At 39.1% G+C, this 24,990-nt stretch overlaps 1 protein-coding gene across 12 annotated transcripts in view; it reads right to left on the bottom strand.

Moving 5' to 3' along the window:
* Nucleotides 1–818: 818 nt before the first annotated feature.
* The window catches only part of MIGA1 (mitoguardin 1), a 50,642-nt gene continuing 26,470 nt past the window's right edge, over nt 819–24,990 (bottom strand). For 5 of the 12 annotated variants that reach the window (XM_078393003.1, XM_078393004.1, XM_078393005.1 and 2 more), the window contains exons 8-17: nt 17,164–17,264; nt 13,684–13,802; nt 13,439–13,511; nt 12,009–12,095; nt 10,748–10,846; nt 9,830–9,964; nt 6,159–6,212; nt 5,516–5,557; nt 4,270–4,386; nt 2,987–4,106 (exon numbers count right to left, since the gene is read on the bottom strand). In XM_078393003.1, the coding sequence (XP_078249129.1) occupies nt 3,888–4,106; nt 4,270–4,386; nt 5,516–5,557; nt 6,159–6,212; nt 9,830–9,964; nt 10,748–10,846; nt 12,009–12,095; nt 13,439–13,511; nt 13,684–13,802; nt 17,164–17,264 (1,046 nt within the window). In that variant the 3' untranslated portion in view covers nt 2,987–3,887. Of the gene's footprint in view, nt 4,107–4,269; nt 4,387–5,515; nt 5,558–6,158; nt 6,213–9,829; nt 9,965–10,747; nt 10,847–12,008; nt 12,096–13,438; nt 13,512–13,683; nt 13,803–17,163; nt 17,265–24,990 lie in introns of all 12 variants that reach the window. The other 7 variants (XM_020794700.3, XM_072997822.2, XM_078393008.1 and 4 more) reach the window with 4 other exon arrangements.

The raw sequence follows: 24,990 nt of genomic DNA, 5'->3' as shown, positions 1-24,990 counted from the left end.
CAAAACTTTAACGTAAGTTTTGAATGGATCCTTGAGTTCAGAATACATAGTTAACAAAGCTCAATCACACCTGCCAAAAGAACCCCAGTTATACCAATTTGGCCATTATTTATAGTTTCATAATTTTCCATTCACATGATGCATGACCATCATCGATCAATTTGCCACAACAATCAGTTTATTTCCCCCTCACCAGGAGGGTTGTGTTAAATTGTAATGATGATGTATCACTTCATTGTATTCTCAAAGGCTTTAATGGTGGGGATCTGAGGGTTGTTGCAGTTGTTTTGGACTATTTAGCCGAACACAGCCAAACAGCCCGAAAAACCTACAACAACGATCACTTCATTCCTTATCGTTTTAGTGTGTGTGAACATTGCTGTCCATTTATTTCCTTTGCAAAGGGATTGAATTTCTGGGCACAATGGATATTTCATGGCCACAGTGCTTGTACCTTTTAAATTTTTTTAAAAAAGAACTATTGATAAATCACTAGTAGCAGCCATAGCTGCAACCACTGCAGCCACAAAAACAACATGAATACATTGTTCAGAGGGAGACAGCCTTCCCCCACCTTGCAGGTGAAAGAGAGCTTGAGATTTCCTGCATTGAACTATAAGGAAACGAGTGTTGGATTTTTTTAAACCCTGCTCTTCACAATATTTTGCAAGCCTTTTAAAACCTGCTTCCTCCTCATGCTGTTCAAAAGAGAAAAGAAAAACGGGGAAAGAAAAATGAAAGCCAAGAACTAAGAGGGAGAAAAATGAAAAAGAGGAAGAGTGAATAAAAGAGGGAAGGAAAAAGGGGAGGATAGAAGCTTCATCAATATATCATCTTTATTAAAAAGGACAATGGGGTCCTAATTGCCCCAAGAAATGGTAGAGAATATGAATCAAAACAAAATTAAAGAGCAGTGTAGTTTGCAATAATGTTTCAAATAGAAAGAAACAAATCAATACAGTTAAAAACAATGAAAATGCTTCCACCAATATATATATATACATGACTGCAAAAAAGTATCAGTAAAACAGAGGAATAAAATGAATCAATATAATTATTTTCTCACATGTGATCGAGCCCAAAGCTACTCCAAGGTGCTTGATTAGTTTTCTCACAATAAGGGAGTGGCATTTCAGATCCTTCAAAATGGAACTGCGTGCTTCAGTGCTATTGATGTTCTATCAAGCTGAAGCCAAGTTTTAAACTAGCGAACAAAATCTGCTACTGATAATAACCTGCCAAGCAGGCAGCCTCGAAAGAAGACTACACACATTGGTTGAAAGAGTTCATGGCACTAGCAGGGAATAATGTGTAGGCTTGATCAGGACCATGGGTTGGATTCCCCACACTTACACCAAACAATGTATTGAACTTACAACAGTTATCATAGAAAGTTTAGGGTTTATAAAACTAGGCACAAGTACTGCTTAATTGACTCTACTTATTTGGACACAGGATGTAGGGTTAGCCACCCTATTCGAACTAAGGTGTTTCTGTGCCAAACCATTACTTTTGTGTTTTTTAACATTTTAATAAAATGTAGTCCAGTTTTCAGTTGAATGAGACTTTGATATCTCCATCTTAATCCAGCTAATATTTGATCAGCATGCCATAGATTAAAGTGAGCTTTATCACCCTTTTAATATGTGCTAACAAAGTATGATGTTTGTTGTGGGGTTTTCTTTCTAACGTTTCACCTAACAACAATCCCACACAGTACACCAGAACAAAGCAAAGCAAAGCGTGCTGCTTATATACCGCCCCATAGAGCTTCAAGCACTCTCTGGGCGGTTTACAAGTTAATTATGCAGGCTATACATTGCCCCCCCCAGCGAGCTGGGTACTCATTTTACTGACCTCAGAAGGATAGAAGGCTGAGTCAACCTTGAGCCAGCTACCTGGGATTGAACCCCAGGTTGTGAGCACAGTTTTGGCTGCAGTGCAGCAGTTTAACCACTGCGTCACGAGGCTGGCAGAAGTCTAGCTCCGGTCCTCTGAAAATGCCGGTCACAGAGACTGTCAAAGCATTAGGAAGAACCACCTCCAGAACATGGCTAAAAAGCCCGAAAAACCCACAACAACCATTGGGGCCTGGACGTGAAAGCCTTTGAGAACACAAAGTATGATGTATTAAAATTTTAAGAAGCAGCAGCTAAACAAATCATTCAGGTTGAATATTAAATGCATTGAGCTTCCTCCCTAATTTTGGTCACCCTGTTTTCCAATGGCTTAAGTGTGTTAGCCCGTTCTTCTGAGAATTTTTTATGGTGATTTGCTGATCAGATATTTTTTTTGTAATGGTATTTGCTTGCATATTGTCTGATGCTTGCATATTGATGACTGATGGATTAACAGGCATTTTGAATTGGTTTTACTAGCTGGCTTTTGAAAAGTTTGTTGGTTTTATTATGGATAAGAAAATTTGTTGCAAATATGTTTTATTGTTTTTGGCTGTAATTTATGGAGATGCTATGGCCCATATTTGGAGAATAAAAAGAGGGGTGTGAATATTCTAAAACATAAAACTAAATCAAGATGCTAGTGAAAGAGAAGCAGAATACCTACAGGAGCACTGTTCCCTTTACTATTTCAAGTCCTTCTTGCACAAATTTAACAGTGCAATGCAGTATTAATAATAAACCAGAAAGGGCTGCCTCCCGCTTTTTGCAAGCAACAGTTGACAATCCCATCTTCTTTACAAAGAAGATTCTTTTAAAACAGCTGGTCATATAGGGGCTTTTCTGTAAGAACATGCAGCACCAGAGAGCAATGGCAAGTCAGCACACTAGACCAGACAAGCAGGAAGTGTTCTGTTACGAATGATCAAGTTCTGTTGTAGAACCCTGCAGCAATCCATAATTACACGATTCAAGTGTGAAGCTTTCAGAAGTACTTTAAGGGACAACTTTTTGTTTTGCACAGAGCACTGGAGTACTCATCCAGATAGAATCCCAGATTTTTGGAAGAAAGACAAAAGACAAATATATAACAACAAAGGAACAAATATTTATGTGTTTTTTTGTTCTGTTGCACTATTTTTGACATATATTCTTTTCCTTAAAAATATTTTTTAAATGCTACAATCAACAAGACATTATCATAGCTTATTCATAGCTAGTATAAAGTTTTAAAAGCTCTCCAAACAGGGAAGGAATTAAACCATTAATTAATTGTCTTAATTACTAACAACCAAATAAAATGTAAAACTATTTTAAGGCTTGACCAGACTCTTGATTTCACAAAAGAAGACATCAGTGAAGAGTAGTTTACATAAAAGCATATGAATTAGCACTTACATTTTGTTATAATGCTTTAAAGAATGTCATTTTTGCCTCACAATGAAATGGATTCATTAATTTTGCTACCTTACAAATGATAGAAAATGGACAGAAAATGTCAAGCCGAACTGGATTCATTTGCCATTCTACATGATATTTTATTGCACATGTCGCTTGACAAAAACAAAATAAGCTGCATAACTTGGCAAACACATAGCCAGGTAGAGCTTTTGATACTTTGTACTGAGTCATACTGTACAATGTAAACCTTTGAGATAAACATATTTTCTATAAGGTATATCCTTAATCACACTTTCAGTGACAATTTATCTGTGGCAAGATCTACCAATAAATTTAACATAATAATTACTTTTAAAAAGTTAGCATATATTACATATAAATCCAATGACAACGGAGCTGGCCCTTTGTAGATATTTACAGTAATATTTTAAGCATTGATTTCCATATTTTTAAACCACCCTGAGACCATATTTAACAACATTGTGGATTTTCATGTACTTCCTCAAAAAGGACTAGAAGCAACGGCAGCTTTCCTTGAGGGAGAAAAAGGCAAAAGATTGTGCTTGTGTTAAGAGCAAAAAAAGGGGCCTATAGCACTTTTGCTTCCAAAAGGCCACTGGACATGGGATGTTCACATCCACCAACATAGCCACTGACATGCCTTAGGGAGTCAGTTCCAAGATAAGCCAGGAGAAGTTCAGTATGACGAATCAGCAACTGCACAAGGTCTTCCACTAAATGATCTAGAGTTGAATATCGTACTTTTTCAAAGTCGAAAATGTCCTTCAGGAAATAAAGAACCTGATCCTAGTTTAAAAAGAAAAGAAATGCAAAATAAACTCAGTTATTTACTATAACCTGCAGGTTCAGAAAGTTATTACAGAAGAATTTATTTGTAATTTTGCACATTCATTAATTCATTCATTCACTGGTACACAAGAGGCTTTTTTAACCTAATGAAGTAACCTACCTTGAAGAAGCTGCATAACTCATATAGAGAATTTTTAGGGCCCAAAAAGCCCCATGCCAGAACAGGACTAATGTGCTCACAAATACTATAGAAGTGTGCAAAGAAACCATCAGGAACCTAGAAATAAAATTAGCAATTGTTAATGACTGATTAAGAACAATGTCAACAATTGTTACACCAAAGAAAGCCATCTTGGCTTAAATTCAAAGAGTGATGACTGCTAATAATTGACAGCATAATCAATCATGTGAAGGCAGTCTTCCTCAAACACCACAGCCCTCTTCTGCACTTTGAAATCTGTTCTAGAGAGGTGGGGAAATCTCTAGAACATGTTTGGGGTAACTGAGTTGGGAAGAATGTTCCAATACTAAGAGTTACTGCAATATAGGATTTAGACCTAAAGCTGCTATCCTATAACTAACTTAAAGAAATACCACAAAACTTAAAAGAGTCTCTTTTCTAATTATTCAGACAATTAAGATGGAAATCCTATACCCACTCATCTGGGAATAAGTCCCATTAAGGAGTGAGCCTTATTTCTAAGTAGTCATATAACAGCCATTCTGAACCTTCTCATGGCCATAAACAAAATATGAATGACATATAGGCAGAATCTGGATTGTATAAGTTGCATAGTGAACCTTTTAAGGTAGTGTGTGAGGAATTGTTTCCAGCCCCCATCAAGTGTGGCAGGACCCCCCGGGGGACCACATATTCCCCCCCCCTTTGAGAACACCTGATATATAGAGGACTACTTGCAAAAAACCTTCTGCTATTTCGCTGTATTATAGCCCCCCCCCCCACTTTCTACAAAGTAAGTGATTCAGTAAAGCATGGATGGGCAATCTCCCAAAGTCCAAGGGTTACACATGTCCATCCTAGACCCCAGAACCTTTTGCCCACACTTGCACATTGGCCAACCCAAAACATTTTGCTTTTAAAAGGGTTTTTTTGTGGAAAAACACCCCCATGTTCCTCAGTGGCCAGATTTAATAACAACTACAAATGGACAGGGTTTAATGGCCCAAAGACGACAAAATCACCTCCAAACAAAAACAGAAGAAAAAAAAAAGTTGGTTGTAGCAGCAAAACTGATGGCAGCAGCTTTGCCACCACTCCTGATGTTCTGCCACCTGAGGCGACTGCACTGGTTAAGCCAATTGGTGGGCTGGCACTGTTCAAAGGAATAAGAGAACTTTAGGTGCCAAAATTAAAAGGAGAAAAAGGGGGTAGGGGAGCTGCTTACATTTGGAGATGTAGGCAGATGCGGACTGCACTTTGCCTGTCCCTGCAATAAGACAAGTTGGATGTGTTTTACTCTTTTCCCAACCGATGTTTGTATAAATATAGGTCTACACACACTGATTTATGCTTTGGATTAAAATAACACCATGTTTTCCTTTTCACAAGTATTACTTACATAAATATGTTAAATATTTGGGCATCCTTCCCATAACATTATAAATAGAAGACCTTCTATACATGACCTCATCAAGTCATTGTAACATGGATAACATACGAATTTAATATAGTATAATTTGACAGGAAACAGACCAATAGTTATTTTGTTGGCAAACATGTAACTAGGTGGAATATTAACTAGTAAACTCATGGTACTTACCAGCAAACCCTCTAAGTACCACCAGTGGGAACCTGATCTTGATCACTGTAGCCCCAATTTAACCATGAACTATTTTACAGTGAATGCAAAGTTGCTTCATTGCACCTTGATAATACCGTAATTCATCTTATACCTTTCTTTTCACGTTGCTGATGTCTATCGTTTATCACAATCGAATATGTTCCTCGCAACTGAAGTCCATGTCATAATTTATAGCACTTGATGGTGACCACTATTTCTATGAATATAAAAATCAAATGTTACTCACTTTCATTTTTTGCTTTTTCTGTTTTAGGACTGACCAGCAACTGGAAGCCACAGCCTAAATAGGAACAAAAAAAAGCCCACCTTAAATATTTCTTGTTTATATACAACTGTAATACAAAACTACCTAATATTTTCTCTCCACTTTATAACATTTTGGCCTAAATCCTATTGCTACTCCTAACTAAAATATTCCCACTAAATCAACTGCTGAATGATGCATCGACACTGACATAAACTTCACTAATTCAGTGGGTTGACTCTAATTGCGACTAACAGCAGAATACTGGCCTCATCATGGGAGTTTTATCTTTTCCTTTATTTCTTTTTCTTTTGGTGGTATTATATAACACAACTGTAAGAAATGAACTACATTTGTCGCTGTGATGTACTTAATTATTTGGTTCCATTCACATTGTGCCGTAACCCACGGGCTCAGAGCATCCTATGGCAGCTTTCCTCTCAATGTTCTGTTTCATCATTTCATTTTATGGCTACGCATGCTCTACATTCAGTAAACATCAGTTTCTCTTGACAAGAACAGGTTTTGTGACTCTCTTCCAAGGCAGCTTTGCAGGTGCAACGAGCCATGCATGTTCTGCGTATATACATTTCATACATACTTATAGCAGCTACTACTTATACTGTCAGAAACACCTGTGTGGATATTTTACTTAGGTGTGTGAGACTAATCACATAAATTTTCTTCACACCTTTTTTTCCCAGTAATATGCTGACAAACTGGGAAAGACCTGTGCACTCACCACACATACTTGCCACAGCAGCCATGTGCAACAGTGTTAAGTGAAAGCAAGTGTTAATTTGTAGGAATCGAACTTAAATGCGGAAGTTGTGAGGTCCATCTCAAGCACAACTCATGCATAACGATCAGATTTTGAATAAATCCTCATACAATCCTTAGTGTATCTTTTCCTATACACACACTATTTTCTACAATATAAACTGTTTTTTAAAAAGCCCTCCCTAAATCTTACTTCCCTCCCTCCTCCCCACACACACTTACTGAAAGTAAGACAGTATCATGAAAGAGCTGGGTCTTTTGCCAAACTGCCAGATTTAATTTCTCCTAAGAAAAACTAGAGGGGGGGACGACATACGGTAAATGAAACAATGATGTACTTCAGTGCATAAGAAAAGAGGTTTGTGTAGTAAAGGAAGGACAGACATAGTTGCTTCCATTCACAGAGAGTTTCTGGATTTGGATGTACCCTCAAGTGCAATCCATAAGGCTGTAACAGTGGAAATAGAACAGGACATTTCCACTATGCCACACATAATTGTTACTATTCTGATAAGTAAAATAATAGAGTGACCTCACTTTCTCGTGTGAATAGCTACAGCCATTGTTGACTATTAATGAATTAAGCTGTACTGCATTTCATGCATCATCTGGATGTGGCCACTTGTGAAAGACTGGGAACTGGGCTGAAAGGATCAAAGTCATCCAAGGGGTTGGTCTCTGTTTTGCTCCCCAGCCTGGCACATGGAAGGAAGAAAGCCACCATGCACAACCCAGATCACACATACAAAACTGATTAGTACAGGTCACAATGAGGAGACGTTATGCAGGAGTGGGGAGCAGAGAATGAATATAAGAAGCTAAAGAGACAAACTGAGAGACTTTTTTCTTTCTTTTCTCTTTTCACAAAGGAAAGACATAGGCATGAGACTTGTGGAATTCTTGGACTTCAGTTCTCAGAATTCTCCAGGAATCCCCCCCCAGCCAGAATCCTGGAGAGCTTTAGCCAAGAAATTAAAGTCCTCACATGAGTTTTCAATTACTTGCATCTGAAGAATGAAGCCTCCGCCAGCCAATGTGTTCCTATGAAGAAGACAGAGAAAATGGGTGGGAGGTTCTAAATTCCATGGGAGCTGCAAGGGTTTAGGTACTGGTAACGTCTCTGCCCTTTAGACTCCATAAGGATGCCTTTTAAAAATCTATCAGTCTCCTAATCCCTTGCAGTTCCTACAAATCTTAGATCCTCCTACCCATTTCCTTTATCTTCCTCAGCTTCCCCAAGTTTGCAAGAAGCTCTGAGCTAGCAACAGGACAGGTTTCTTTTTGCACAAATCTAGAAAGAGCCAGCTTAACTAGGACACAAAGCTTTCCACGTTAGATGCTTCTCTCAGGTGGATCATATTTAGGTACTGTAGGTGTCTGTTAGATGAGACTGCCAGAATAGAGAATAATGGGATCTGTAGTCCAAAAATCTGAAAAATCCCATGCTTAGTATCTTGTTGAAATGACCAGACATGCAACAAGTGATTATGCTAGTGATTTGCAGTGTAGTGCTGGTCATGCAACTGCACACCAGACACAGCACCAAATGGTGAACTGCTTGTGGGAATATAATTGCATGCATGATAATTTCAAGAAGATACTGGCTCACATGTTTAAAGACCCCTACCTTTTCCTGTGCTTAAACGGTGAAATATAAAAATGGCAGAAGAGTGATCTGAGTTGCATGGTTTCCAATAAGTATAAGGCACAAATGAAGCTAATTTTAAAAAGCCAGAAAAAAATCTATCTGCAGTATCTGTGTACTTTAAGCTGCGACTGAACATAACCATAGCCAGTGCTGCCTTCCTCAAGAAGGTTTCTACATGTAAACAGATGGTGAACAAATACAGATACAGAATAATCTTTGTAATACTACTAATGTTTCTACAGTCCAAATTGTGCTATTCCTTGACACCTAGCAACTATTTTGCTAGGATTATGCTGCTTCACCCTATCCCTGTTCCAAAAGGTTTCTCAGCCTACTGGAATAGGTTTTGAGGGTGTATGTGGGATTGCTAAAGTGGGGAGCAAGTATTTTGGCCAATTACAGGGTTCGCCTATTCACTCCAACTTCAGGAAAAAAATGTACAAATTTGTGTGAAGTACAAAGTGCCCATCTCTATTCATAATATTGTATTAAAATCCCCAATCCAAAAGGAGCCCCCATGACATGGGATCCTGCCATAACTAGAAGACTTATAGAGCCAACGGCAGCCAGAGAAACAAGATCATGAGGAAGAACAAATTTTTCTTCAGGTGATCTACAATAAGGCACTGAAAACCCTTGAAAATCTACACAAATTCAAAACATCAGTAGAAAAAAGCAAAACATTTAAAAGCAGAAGAAAACACACAATGAAGTACAGCTACAAGCTTCACAAAATGAGATAGGTAGCACACATCCTGCAGAAATTTGTATCTGCGCTTTGATACTGGCTGGCTCACTAAGTAAGCCTCAATGTCAACCATCAACCTACAGATTTTAATGATCTCTTCTCTTCTGAAAAAGTAGCTTGGCCCAGTTACGATATATATCACTCTCTGATAATACGGGCACAGGTAGTCAAACTGACTGTGCTGATTTCCTTTTTAAAGCTATTTTGCCATGTTGATAAAAGGACTGAAACATTTCTATACATGTGCACGTTATTTTTTCTTAGATAAAGTATTAATCCTTGCAGGTATGTAGAACCAAGTTTTACGTTTAGTTTTTGAACAGATTTGCAATCTTGGAAAGGACTAAGACCAATCATTATATTACAAACTGCTTGACAACAAAGGCATCAGAAACAGACAATTTCTTCTACATGTAAAAGTGCACAGGGGAGCATAGTAACTTTCAAAGCATGGAAGCATCAAAGTAAGACACTTGCCGTTTCTTTAAATGAGGAATTCAGCCAATGGTTGTTAACCACATTCTGTATAGACATAGGTGGATTTTCTAAATCTTCAAAGGAATCCATTAATATAAAGTCCAGAACAACATCATAGAAGTTCAGATGCTTCACCTGCATTATGATCAAAATATTTTAAAAGTTACTGAGTACGTTCAGTAATAAAGCTATCCTCTAAGCTGCACTGAAAAACCTGATACTAGTGAATTTATTTAATTTATATCCTGCCTTTCTCCCTTGAACAATCCAAGGCAGCTTGCCACAGTAATTTAAAATACAGTGGTGCTCTGCATAGCGACGTTAATCCATTCCAGGATTAACGTCGCTATCCTGATTCATTGTTATGCGGGGGGGGACCCATAGGAACGCATTAAACTCCGTTTAATGTGTTCCTATTGGAAAAAACTCACCACTATGTGGGGAATCCTCCATCCGGCCACCATTTTTGCCACCCGGTAAGCGAGGGCAGGGCGCGAAAACGCTGCGGGTGGCCATTTTCTGCACCCGGCGGCTATTTTGGAACCGCTGATCAGCTGTTCCCAAAACATTGCAATGCAATGTTTTGCCTATTAAAACATCGCAATGCGATCGCATTAGCGATTGCAAAAAACGCATCGCTATGCGGATTCATCGTCAAACGGTGTGCTCGTTAAGCGAGGCACCACTGTAACAGTTATATATTTATACATATACTATATAATTATATGTATTAACATATATAATGTGGACATTAAATATGAACCCATTTAAACAGAGCAAACTCATTACAAATGACAGAATGGCTACATAGCAAGATTGACAGAATAAGGACCAACAGGGAAATTACAGTCTGGCCAGAGCACAGCAAATAACGTGTACAAGCCACTTAATTGCCATCCAGTGACAAAATGTACTTACTCCACAAGCAGCAAGCTCCATTTCAGTATTAGCCCAATGATCTATCTGTTCTAAAAAGAAGATCATTTCATCAAATACTTCCTCGAATTTTTTGGGGTTCTGTGAAATAAATACAAGTAGGAGGCAGGTTATGTATAATTCTTCCTTGTACTTAAATTCAAATAGTAGATGATTTTCATTTGATACACAATGAATAATCTAATGCAAGAGACTAGCTGTTGTACAATGCCTTACATGCACTCCGATGTGTATATGATGGTTCTCTGCACCTCTATGACCCTAACTGCAATGTGCTTTAGACATCCCAGTCACTATACCTGTGGAACTCTATATTTCAGTTAAAACAACATTCACTATGTGTTTAAGTGTCTTTTTGCATTGGTAATATCAAAATCCATGTTTAGAAACTATTATAGAACATATCTGGCACACTCTTCTTCTTACACAGACCAATATCTCTAATATTCAGTTCTCCAAATGAAAAATCTCTGTATTTGTTTCTTATCTTAAGTTTGCTTGTTTATATGCCACCTTTCCCCCCACAGGGGACCCAAGGCAGCTCACAACAATGAGAACTATCACAGACTTAAAACTGTCATTAAAAAACTATACTAAAAACAATAAAACATCTGTCAATATTAAAACCATTATTAAAAACAAATTTTAAAACATTTTTAAAAACATTTCAAAATCTCTACAGTTAATAAATACAGCATTGTGGGGACTCCCACTTATTGCTTAAAAGGATGCTTGAAAAAGAAAGTCTTTGCTAATGACAGGACTGGGGGAGGGCACCTTGCCTTCTTGAAGAAGTGCATTCCAAAGCCTGAGAGTAACCACTGACAACATCTATGACGTCTTCCACATTAAATATCTTGTTATGTACCATCAAGTCGGAACCAATGTCTAGTGACCCTAACAGGGCTGTCAAGCTAAGTGAGATATTTTAAGGAGTGATTTTACCAGCTCCATACCCTCTGTGAATCTCCATGGCTGAGTTCAGATTTGAATCCTCCTGAGTTCTAGTCTATCATTCTATCCACTACACTGTTGGTTCTCAAACTGGGGTCCCCAGATGTTCTTGGACTGCTGTTCTCAGAAGCCTTCACTGTTAGCTGTGCTGGCCAGAATTTCTGGAAGTAGCAGTCCAAGAACATCTGGAGATCCAAGTTTGAGAACAACTGTACTACACCACGCTGGGTATCACATTGCATTTACCACATGATAAAATATATTGCATCTGTTAATAAATGAAGTTCACCTTTTTTGATCTCTCAATTAACGCACACAAAATTTTCCTGCCACTTTCTGCAAGAAATGTTCGATTTGCAGCATCTGAAAGGATCACCTGGAAAGAATCATTAAGCATTAAAAAACTAAACATTTCAAATCCCTGTCCCACACTGGAACCCACCAGAAGCAAAAGGTCACCTACAATTTGGTCCATATGATACTAGAGATCACTCCCAACCAATTGCCTCTGCAAACATCCTTTATTCCAAGGTGGTTTTAAAATTTTATTTTGTAAATGGCAGGAAGCACTGGCCATCAGTGGGGAGGCCTTAAAGATAGTGGTGTTGGAAACCTGTACAGCTGCTGCTGTTGCTTCTTTCCATACTTTAAAAAGCAAATTTGCTGGGAAAGGAAGGGACTGGAAGGTATGATGACATTTTATACCTCTTGTGGATAATGCTGGATCATTTTTTAAAATTGCTGCAAAAGTTATCTGAGAGAAAGTTCTAAAAGACTGAGCTAATTACTACTGAACTGTGGGGGGAGGTCAACCATTACTAATGATGGACTATAAATAATGGCTAAGTTTTCCATCAAGCTAAATTTGTAGGCCCTGTAGCACAGAATACACATACAGAATCAATGTCTTTTTAGAAGACATGCAGTATACATATTCTGGGAATCCAATCCTATGCAAATCATTCTTGCAAAAAAAAAAAATAGTTTTATGAGTTGACATTGTAACTGAGCTACAGATTAGGTATAATTAGAAGGCATAAATAATCATGAGGTTTAAAAGGAAGGTGTTTAGTTCCCTAGCGATGCAACAATATATTCTGTTACCTGAAAACGTGTTCCATGCCATCAGAGAGGTGCATGGCACAACCTTTGTAAAAAGCTTATGAGCCTGCTACAGAAATGTGCTATTCAGAGAGTTTGTTCCTGGGTTGTTGTTTTTTGGGTTTTTTAGATCTAACTCCCATAATTCTCCAAAAATCCCTCAAGCAGAATCCTGGGAGTTCCTGCTCAAAGACAAACACCTACAGACATTTTCACCCACCTACATTTCTCTGGAACAGGCTTCTTTTTTGTGTGTGAAGGTGTCTGCGGGTAGGAACTCCCACAATTCTATCTGGGGAATTCTAGAAAAATTCTGGGACTTGGTCCAAAAAAGCCACAACAACAATATAATTGGCACACCCTTTCCTGATATTTTATACAGCTGGATTGGCCCCAATTATAATCCTACAATATCCTCCCATCCCAGCAGTTTTACTGTTACATAATACAGAGCTCAGAAAAAGTATATTCTGGACCACCTTCTCCCACACTCAAGCCTGGTATCAGTTGACATCCCACTCAGTATGGCCAATGGTCACCTTGTGGCAGTGCATATTGTAGGGGAAAAAATGGTGAGCCAAGATCGAGAAACATTACTTTAAATAATTGAATTCCTACCTGAAAGGCTTGTCGGATACAGTGGAGTTTGGCCAGAAAATCCGTATCCCCCAAGCACTCCAACGTTTCAGTCCTACATACAAAAACATCAAATGATTTAGACCATTTGAATTGCACTTTGGCTTGAACAAGCCTGGAAATAGTTCAGACATGGGCTTTAGTTCAAGCATAAAAGAGAAACACAAGCTCTATTTACATTTAAGAATATTTGTACAGTACGTAGTATTAAGAGAAGCAAACAGTACCGTAAGACTCGTGAATAAATTTTGCCCTCTTCTGCCAAATACAGAGCTTCTTCGTATAATGGGTAATGGCAAAGCGAATCCAAATGGTAAGGGTTTCGGCTCTCTTTGTGTTCTGCAAGCTAGAAATTGAACATTTTTCAAGATTGGTAACAACCTGACAATGGGGTATTTAATAGACAACTCCTTTTCAACATCACTTTAAGTTACAGCAATAGACAGTACCAAAACAAATAACAAGCTACAGTGACATGCTGGGTCACAGGATTGCCAGCCTGCAACAACAGCTGAGTTGCTAAGAATGCCCAACTGCTTTTGTGACACATTCCAGAAAAGCTGAGCGAAGTCATGCAAGAGGGAGCCAGGATAATTTACTAGTGATCTTCTAATTTTTTTTACCAAAGGAGCGATTAAAAGCAGAAAGAAAAGGAACTGAAGCATTCCCAAACAGGGCAATGAAGTTCTTGGACATCAGCAAGAAACACAAGAGACTGCATACTGTATATCCTGCTGGCACAGATTAAATCAAAAAGCCAGAACAACCCTAATTCCCAGTGTAGCCTAGCCACTTACTGCACAGCAAGAAAAATACTCATAAAGGAAGATTATTTAAGGCTGCAGAGAACAAAAGTAAAACCACAGTTGTTACTGGTTTTATAATGCCATTCCAAAAGCAGGACACTGCAGAACACTCTCCTTGAGATTCAGTGGTTTCTTGGGGAACTCTGAGTGTCTCAAGATGTGTCTTTCCAAAGTTAATATTCTATCCTATCAATGTATGCTAATCTAATGAAAAAAATCACTTATGTTAATCTCTTAGTCTTGTACAGCTGGCAGACTCCCCATCAAAGGGTTTTGGATTAGACAGACCTCTGACTCAGCCTGGCTCTCATTTTTTTATTTGGGTTTTGCTCTTAGATCCACCAGTAGCAGCATTAATACAAATTATTTATAGAGTGATTCACATGTACTGGATGCAGTCATGTACTTTAAAGTCATGTTGCTGACAGAAACGGGGTACTTGGGAAAGGAAGGTTGTAACAATCCCAGACTTTCTAAGTACAGTGGTGCCTCACTAGACAGTTACCCCGCATGACAGTTTTTTTGCTAGACATTGACTTTTTCTGATCGCTATAGCGATTCGCAAAACAGTGATTCCTATGGGGGAAATTTGCTGGACAATGTTCGGTCCCTGCTTCGCAAACCGATTTTCGCTAGACAACGATTTTGACAGCTCCCTCCGCGCTCGCAAAACGGGTGTTTTCAGGACCTAAGCTTCGCAAGACAGCTATTTAAACAGCTGATCGGCGGTTCGCAAAGCAGCTTTCCTATGGCCGATCTTCACTAGATTCTTCCCCGTTGGAACACATTAAACAGGCTTCAATGCATAACAATAGGGAAATGCTTTTTGCTAGACAATGATTTAGCTAAACAGCGATTTCAGTGGAACGGATTATCATTGTCTAGCAAGGCACCACTGTAGCGTGCTACATCCACTGTACATCAAGTTCAATCTTGTAATTATAAAGTTCACAATACAAACTATCTTCTGGAAGTAGATCTTACAGAAGGAAAACAACCACACGGTAGGGACAGGCAAGTCTATCTATCTCAATGTTGCTTGACCCCCTCTTTTAAAAGATCTGTGCAAATATTTGTACACATTTGTATGGACCTTTAAAAAAACATTTTTGAAGTCTGCATTTTTGTGTGCTTCTTTTCAAGCTTTTTTTCAGTGCAGCACTTTTTAATGCATTGTTTCAAGTATATATTTTTGTGTGCTTTTTACAAATGGCATCACAAATTTCAGAAATGTATGAGTTCAATGGCAAACTCCATTTGCGTCTATCTTTACGTTTAGGAAGTACAGTGGTGCCTCGACTTACGAATGTCTTGACTTACAACCATTTCAAGTTACGACCAGCTCCGCCCACACAATTTTGCTTCGGCTTGCAGCCAGAGTTTCCAGTTACCAACAGAAAATGACAGGGGGAAAAGGAGGGAAATTCAAATTGCTAACCGTTGGTAGGCAAAGAGGCTGCTTCTCTGTAGCTCTTTTGCCCCAAAACAGTGAGTGCGATCGGAGGTGGCTTCAGATTGCCTAGTAAGGTGCCGCTTTCTGCTTTTAAAAAATGTTCTGGGTGGGTTTTGCAGCATAGTTTTGGGCTGGGGGGGTTATGTTTCTGTGCTGTGATGGGTCTTGGGGGGTTTATTTTTTGGTATTTTTCCCATTTCCAATGGGTTTTGGGGGTTTGTTTGTTTTTTTGTTTTTTCCTCCATTTCCGATGGGTCTTGGGGGGTTTCCTTGCTTTTGGGGTTTCCCCCCATTTCCGATGGGTCTTGAGGGGTTTCCTTGCTTTTTGGATTTCCCCCCATTTCCATGGGTCTTGAGGGGTTTCCTTGCTTTTTGGGGTTTTCCCCCATTTCCAATGGGTATCTATCATGTTCCCTCTACAAAAACCAACTGTTTCTATATTTGTTAAGCAGTATCACACAAAAGGAAAATTGTGCCATTGTTTTCACTGAAGCATGCTTAATTTGCTGCCTGTTGTTACACATGAACTCCTCCTATCTCAGATCTGATCAGCTGGCCTTGAAATTTGCACAGCAAAAATTGGAAAACCCAGGTCTCAGTCCAGCATTCCTCTTATGAAGAGTTTCTCTGCTAGATCTAGGATGTTCTTCAATGAATCAAACAGAAAATTGACAAAATCAAAAAGAACACAATGCTTCTTAGGTGGAATAAAAAGTAACTTGATCCTTAAGATACTTCCCCCTCTGTCATCTGGCAAGTAAATCTAGGCACTGATGTTACAGACTAAGTGGCAGATGAAATCCATCATGCAGCTGTCCCCGACTAAAAATATATTTTTTTAGTCAGATACAGACTACAAACTGCAGTAGCATGATGCCCCTGGGTTTCAAAAAATTGTCATATTTTTTGGGATACATGTATTTAAGAGGTTACCACCATACCTAAAGCAATCCTTCTGCTTTTCCAATTCATTTACGTAAATGCTCATAGACTTGTCACTTTATTGATAATTCATTCATTACAGGCTTCCCACATGGAGGAAAAAGCATGCTGTTTTCGTGCCAATGAATATTCCATGACATTTGATGCATGTACACTTTTAAAACAGCATATAATAATAATCACCTTTGAACTGCAGAGCTGGAAGGGACCCTATGGATCATCAAGTCCAGCTCCTGTCAAGGAGGCACAGTGGGGAATTGAACTCCCAACCTCTGGCTCTGCAGCTAGATACATAAACTATAAGCTATCCAGCAGCACATCTACACAATGTTTAAGTGCCAAAAAGCTACATCCAAACTGAAGACTCCCTTCAGCTTCTGTGCATTTTCCTAGAACATCCCAGTCTAAGAGAAACACTCTCCAATAGAAACTACTGAGAATCAATTAAGAGAAGTCCGTGGTATGACAGAGATACAATAAAGTTGAAACATGTTGACTCAACATACCTCAGCAGCTGAAACAAATGAATCAGTTGATCCAATGCTTAATGTATCCCGCAGACTGGTATCATCTGTATTATCCTTTACAGTGATATCTGTATCTTTATCTTAAGAAGGAAATAAAAATTGATTAAAAAGACCCTTGCATTTTCTTTTAAAAGCGTCACCATTACATGTAATGATATATGTTCTTCCCTGCCTTGTACATTTTAATTTTATTGTTATAACCAGTTCATGTCATGTGAAGCGAACCTGAGTATTCCATAATGAAACTTTAGCACAACAGAATGCACCACACTAGTTTTATTATGACACACATAAATTACTTTATTAGCTCATAGAGCTCAATGAAGATTTTCAAGAAACAAATTCTTTGTATCAGGTGATTATACATCACAAGATACCCCCACTCCAATGGCTAACTTTTAGGCTTTCTTCATTGAGAGCTACAACATTTCTCAACTTAAATGTTAACGGAAAAGCTTCACAGCACTTATATTTTTATGAAGTATTATTTCATTTAAAGCTAGAATTTTTTAGGGAGTGCCTTAAATTTTCCAGTGGCTTGAAACAGTAGCTACCAAAATATTAGAAAAGTTCTGCATTTTAGGTTTAAAATGGTACCTCAATTTGGTCAAATTTAATTTTACTGTTTTGCAGCTTCATATTCTAAAACCCTTCACAGCATTTCAGAATGGAGCATACTATATAACTGAAACTACTAGGAGTGGCTGTCTGCCTGTATGGGGGGGGGGTTCAGTGTCATCAGTATGCTGATGATACTCAACTCGATCTGTCCTTTCCATCTACAACCAAAAAAGCCATTCTTTTTGTAAATCATAATCTGGATACAGAGCTGTAGTGTAACTGGTTAGCTGAAAGGTGAATCAGTTTGACAAAGAGCTTCACGCGGCCCTGCATGATCTTGACAGTGGTGGTTCCACACCAAGGAAGGCAGTCATCAAGCAAAAACACTTCTGTGTGACTGAGTTTTAAAAACCACTATATGATGGTATTTTTTTATGTAGAGCAGTTTTGATTTTATGCCTTTTGAATGGAGTGCTGCTGTATTTGTCTGTTCTCAATTTGCTCGGTTTTTATTTTAAATACTACTATTGTTATGACTTCTACTATATTATCTGTCCAGAGAACCTGCATCTATGTTAAACATTTAGCATGTAAACTAAAACTTAACTTTTCCTGAAAACCCAGAGGGTTGTTCTAGCCCTCCACAGCAGGTATTAGGCTTGTAGACAACTGCAGGGGGAAAGAGAGGGTCTTTCCTTCTGATTCTGTTCAGTTTCACTGTTCTGCCAGTGGAAGTCCAGTGTTAAACATGTGAACAGACAATTTAGAAAGATGAAGGGGAGATCTATTTGTGAGTAATATCTGGAATGACTAAATCCAGGATCTTAGTCATCTAACCTATGTGGGAGAACAGACTTCTCATGCTTTCCAACATGAACAGCATTATTTATATTCAAATGTTTGGAAGTGTACATTTTCATAGGTGAGATATATCTGACGTATCTGTCACAGATACCAACTGTTACTTTCAAACAGTTCTATAGTACACAATTTTCAGTCTCATGTTATGGAAGAACTATAGAACTGCATTGTAAAATGTCTGCCAGTCACAAAGCCTCCTGTCCAAACCATATTTTGGCAAGTTATCCAATATGGTTGTAGAAAGTACCCAGAAAAAGTGAACTGAGGCTGCAGTTACACCAGCAAAATGTTTCCACATTACTCCTTGTGAGTTTCAGCCCTTTTTTCGGGGCTGTTCAGGTGACGCAAAGCCATTATCGATTCTTTTGTTTCCCCTCCATGCTATTTCCGCATCAAATCCAGCCCACTGGGAGGCTATGGACTATGTTTGTTCTGCATTTCATCACACAGTAAAACATCCCATTGAGTGTGTACTCTAAAGCTGATTCATTTCCTATGCATCTGGCATGCAGTCCCACCTCCCTCACGGGCTGCCATTCAATTCCCTTAATTTTGTTTTTTAATTAATTTTCAAACTGGAATGGTTGGCAGACTTCTGTCAAATACAGAGCATTAGTCCCCCTACTGTCTTTTGACCACCACTACAGTGTGCTGTGAGTTCTCCTCCAGAGTGGGTAACGAAACATGGAAATAGGAAGAAATGGCCCAGATCAGTACGTGGTCAGCAAGGGTGTTTTGCTGACGCACTAATGTACCCACACAAATTTTTTAAAAAAGGAAAGGGGGCAGAGAAAGGTGCAAGAAAAGGAAGGGGATATGTCCCACTCTAGGGGTACAGATGAATGTACCACATCTAATTAACCCAAAAAATCCACAATGCTTAAAAAACATATTTATTTATTTATTTATTTATTTATTTATTTATTTATTTATTTATTTATTTATTTATTTATTGTCATTGTAAGTATATACACAGTATACCCATACAATGAAATTCACAGAACAACTATCACAGGATATATGCCACATGACCACAATATGCGACTATATAGAAAGCAAGAGATGCAAGAAAGGGTGGCCTTTCTCTTGTGTGACTGCAGCTTTAATTAATTATAAGAGCCATGTCACACAGTGGTTAAACTACAGTACTCAAACCAAGACTCAGCTCATGACCTAAGTTTAATCTCAACGAGTTTGAGAAGATTCCCCTCATTGCGCCTCTGAAATACAATGGTGCCCCCGCAAGACGATGTTAATCCGTTGCATTCAGCGAAAACATCATCTTGCGAAGTGTTTTCCCATTGGAATGCACTGAAATCCGTTTAATGCGTTCCAATGGGGAAAATAGTTGTCGTTTTGCGAAAATCGCCGATAGGGAAGCCATTTTGCAAAGCGCTGATTAGCTGTAAAAATTGCTGTCTTGTGAAGCATCGGTCCCGAAAACACTCATTTTGTGAAGATCGCCCATAGGGAAGCCATTTTCTGGAGCCGCCGATCAGCTGTAAAAATCGTCGTCTTGCAAAGCATTGGTCCCGAAAAAAACAACAACCCGTCTTACGAAGCACGGACCGAAACATCATCCAGCAAAATTTGCCCATAGGAAACACTGTTTTGCGAAGTGCAATGGCGATTTCAAAACCTCATCGTCATGCGGAGTCATCGTTTTGCAGAGTAATCATCTAGCGAGGTAGCACTGTATAACCATATATATTAGGATTTAGCAATTATATAAACATATAGTCAATGTATTTCTACATATAGCAAAGCCCAGTATATAGACCCATTGTCTGAAATACAGTACTTAGAGACCTGTACTTTCCCTTGGTTTACCCCTAGTGTCATAAAACAAATAAAAACTTCCTTTCAAATCTCCTGGAAGAAATAATTTATCATTTAGGACAGACAAACAGATACTAAACGATGCCTGAAAGGAATGTTTTCCTTTAGGAAAGAACTTGAAAGGAATACCAATTTAAATTACTTATATTATAGCCCTTTGTGTGTTTCCCATACAGCTACTCTGTTTTCCTGAAAATAAGCCCTAGTATGACTTTTCATGATGCTCGTAATATAAACACTATCCCAAAATAACTCCCAGTTAAGTCTCCACCATTGTTCAGCAACCACAAGATGACATGACTGTATTTGAATAAATGTAGATTGTTTCACCCTGATGTTGGGAAAGTGTTACGGCAAGAGGAGAAGGGGACGACAGAGGATGTGATGGTTGGGCAGTGTCATCGAAGCAACCAACATGAATTTGACACAACTCCAGGAGGCAGTGGAAGACAGGAGGCGTGCTCTGGTCCATGGGGTCACGAAAAGTCGGACATGACTTAATGACTAAACAACAAGATTGTTATACATAAAAAATAAAATAAAACATTCCCTGAAAATAATCCCTAATGCATTTTTGGAGCAAAAATTAATACAAAACCCTGTCTTATTTTCAGGGAAACACAGGTATGTACTATCTTTGGTTCAACAGATTGTCCTTACATCCAGTCTGTTGTATATATGGCTGTCTCTGCTGACTAGCATGAATAAATGCTTTCCTAAACCCTCAATACACTTCATTACAAATTCTTAAGAGAAAAGTCCCCCACACTTTTAGCATAAAAGTTCTTGACATGTTTCTGGCTCAAAGTTGACTCAGCCTTCCATCCTTCTGAAGTCTGTAAACTGAATACCCAGTTGTTGGAGTGGGGTGAGGTCGGGATGTGTAGTCTTCATAATTAAATTGTAAACTGCCCAAAGAGGGCTTTAAGTGCTATATAAGCAGCACACTTTGCTTTATTAAGCTGTAGCAATATTTGATACAGATCAAACAGATATTGGATTAACAAACAATAAAATACAAAGCAATAGATTTTCTCAGGGCTTCTGGATGCTCTTCCTCCTCCCTGTTTGCGCCCTCACCTGTACCCATTAATTCTCCTCCTCTCCCCACCAGGCTGCAGCATCTTTTCCTTCTCTGTCTTTTAAGGTGTCCTTCTGCAGAAACTGCAGCTGCACCAAGCATGTTGATTTTCTTAGAATGTCTTGGAGGCCATGTAGAGCCACCCAGAGTCTCTATGGAGAAATAACCACATGGGGGCAGGACTGCAGCTTCTTTGGCAGTGAACTTGAGTATTTATTTATTTAATTTCCTGCCTATTAAGTGGCAAGCGACTACTCCGAGCAGCTCACAACACATAAACACATGCCTAGGCGCCCACCCGCCAACAGAAAACATCCAAATCATAAATATGTGTGTGTGTGGGGGGGGAGAAACTCCCCAAAGACAACAGTAAACTAAATCCAAATACGGGTTTTACACATTCCCCGAAGGCCAAGAGCAGGGGGAGTCTGATGCATACCCACAGGCAACACATTCCACAACATTGCAGCCACCACAGAAAACACCTGGTTCCTGGTGGTAGATTTCTGCCTCACTTGGGGTGACCAGCCATAACTGCAAAGCTTGAGAAGACCAGGTAGCCCAGGTAGACAATCTTAAGGAAAGCTGCGCTAACAGGTAGTGAGATCCCAAACTGTTAAGGGCTTGATAAGTTAAGGACTAGCACTTTGAATCTGCCATAGAAGCAAACAGGAAGTCAATGCAGAAGGGCCAGAATCTGGGAGACATGGTCACATCTCCACGCTCTAAGTTTAAAAGACAGACAAGGAAAGAAATGGTATTCCTACCTTGCAGGGGGTGGGTGAAGAGCATCAGAAAGAAGAGCTAGGGAAGGGGAGAGAAGGAGAACAGGCATCAGCAGGAGAGGGTGTTTCCTTGCCTGAAAGCTCCTATTTTTGAAAAGAGCATGTGTGACAGGGCCCCAAACCTCATTTGGTAGTTTGGCTTCAACGGGTCCTCTGACTGTAAACTCTCATTTATTACATGGCCTTTATCCAAAAGACCTAGTGACAAGTGCTATTTAGGAAACACTTTGCTACAGAGTAGTTTTCTTTAGAGACACATATAAATGCTTACAAGAGATTTAGGCAGGAGCCACCAGCACAATGAAAGCTCTAGGAATGCACAGCTGCTTGATCCACCCATCCACCCGAGGCAGCTAGTCCCAGATTCTCAAGACATCCAGGGATGAGAAGCCTGATATGCTGGCTATCTTATTTTAGCAGCAACCCTTCTTTAAGATCTATTCTTGTCTTCAAATTCTGATGGATTTTCTGAGGTTGGTTCCTTACCCTCTCGTAGCAAGGAAGCATATCTTTTAAAGAAAGGCATGCAAAAATGAAATTATCAAAATATGGAATTATTTAAATTTTAACACTAAGACAGCTAACAACTGGGTTTCCTTTTATCTGTTTGTTTGTTTAGAGCAGTGGTTCTTAACCTTGGGTTACTCAGGTGTTTTTGGACTGCAACTCCCAGAAGTCTTCACCACCAGCTGTGCTGGCTGGGGTTTCTGGGAGTTGCAGTTCAAAAACACCTGAGTAACCCAAGGTTAAGAACCACTGGTTTAGAGCACTTATTTGCCACCCTCCTAAGAACTCCTAAGAGTTCAATAATCTGGCTGAGAGCCTCCTTCCAGTTAGGTCTGCCCGTCCTATAAGATCGTCGCAGGCAGGGCGGCTCAGAGTTCTGACCCCAAGAGAGGCCTGGAAAATAACCACTAGAAATTGGGCCTTCTCGGCGGTAGCACCATTATGGAACTCTCTTCTCCCAAAGTCCACCTTGCCCCTTCACTGGGCACATTCAAAAGTTACTTAAAAACTGGCTATTTAGACAGGCCTTCCCTGAACAAACTATACTCTGATATAATAGTGTCCAATAATATAACTTCTATCATACTGCCATGCTCCATGTTTTTATTTTTTCTACACTTTTAACTGTATTTATTGCATTATAATTTTATACTCACATCACTTTATGATTTTCGACTTTCACCCCTATGTATTAATGTTGTTATTTTGTTGTTTTTTGTTGTAAACTGCCCAGAGCGGCCTTGGCTGCCAGATGGGCAATATATAAATAAAATAAATTTTAATAATAATAAAAACAAAACAAAAAAGAATCCAGCTTTTGTAAATGTCAAAGAGTATAAAATTTACAGGCCTGAGCAGAACAAATGTCCTAATGAGCAGCCATGATGTTCAGGTGTGTCAAAATGTTGAGTCACTGTGACTCAGGAGGGCTGGCTCAAAGATGATGCAACATCTGTGCTGACTGGACACAGCCAGATGCATAAATGTATATATGTGGACTGTGCAGAGAATATTTATTCCTGCTATTCTGATGAATTCATGGTGTCATGTTGTCACTCTGTATACTTGTAAATATCCTGTAAATACACGTCTGGTGGTGGAAGAAGCTGATCGTGTCTGTGTGAGTCATTTTGCCACAAGGACCTTGAAGTTACTCTGCTAAAAACTTTTCGGTGTGTTCACGCACTAACAGTGAACCATATAAAAACATTAAAAGCTATGTACATTAAGAAAAAGAGCAACAGAAGAGCCTCCAAAGTCTACTAAATCTGTGGTCTTTAATCCATGAAGGTTTTGGTGAATAGTTGTGTTTTGATTTGGCACTGACATGAGGTTAGTGTTGATGCCAGTCCAGCCTCTAACTAGGTGCTACAGCCAAAACAGAACTCTCAGATTCTCAAATAATGGATTGTCCTCCAGGAAAAGGTCCTGCCGGCAGATCCTACTGATCAATCAGGTATTTATAAGGCATAGCACAATGGTTAAACTGTTGTACTGCAGCCAAAACTGTGCTCACAACCCAGGGTTCAATTCCAGGTAGCCAGCTAATGTTGACTCAGCCTTCTATCCTTATGAGCTTCGTAAAATGAGTACCCAGCTCGCTGGGGGGGGGGAGCAGTGGAGCAATGCCTACCCTGTATAATTAGCTTATAAACTACCAGATAAACACCATGATTTGCTCAGTTTATAAGGAGAGACTCTCTCACAAGTATCCAGGCCCCGAGTCATTTAGGGCTGTATAGGTCATCATCAGCACCCTGGACTTGGACAGGAAATGCAATAACAGCCCGTGCAATTCTTTCAGAAGCAGTGTCATATGGGCTCTGAAAGGTGTACCTACTAACAATCTAGCTGCTGTATATTCCACTTTCTGCAACATCCATGTCATCATCCATCACCGCGCTTCAGTTGCAACACAAGTAGCAACTCATTAGCCTGCAGCAATTTGCTGGTTCACACCACTGCACTTACATCAGTGTTATCTACACCACAGGGTTGAGCCAATACGCTACAACGATCAGACCTTAAAGATAACAGGTGTTTCTTTTCTATCCATATTTCTTCAGATTGGCTAGATAGGATTGGCTATGTGGGAAGCTGTAGATTTCATAATTCAGATAATATCTTCTGAGTATTTACAAGCTACTTTTTAAATTAAAAAAAATTATACGA

Source organism: Pogona vitticeps, chromosome 4, assembly GCF_051106095.1.
Source record: "Pogona vitticeps strain Pit_001003342236 chromosome 4, PviZW2.1, whole genome shotgun sequence".
In the NCBI taxonomy this organism is placed as follows: Eukaryota; Metazoa; Chordata; class Lepidosauria; order Squamata; family Agamidae; genus Pogona; species Pogona vitticeps.
The sequence above is the reverse complement of the archived record's forward strand: the minus strand, read 5'-3'. Positions and strand labels throughout refer to the sequence as shown.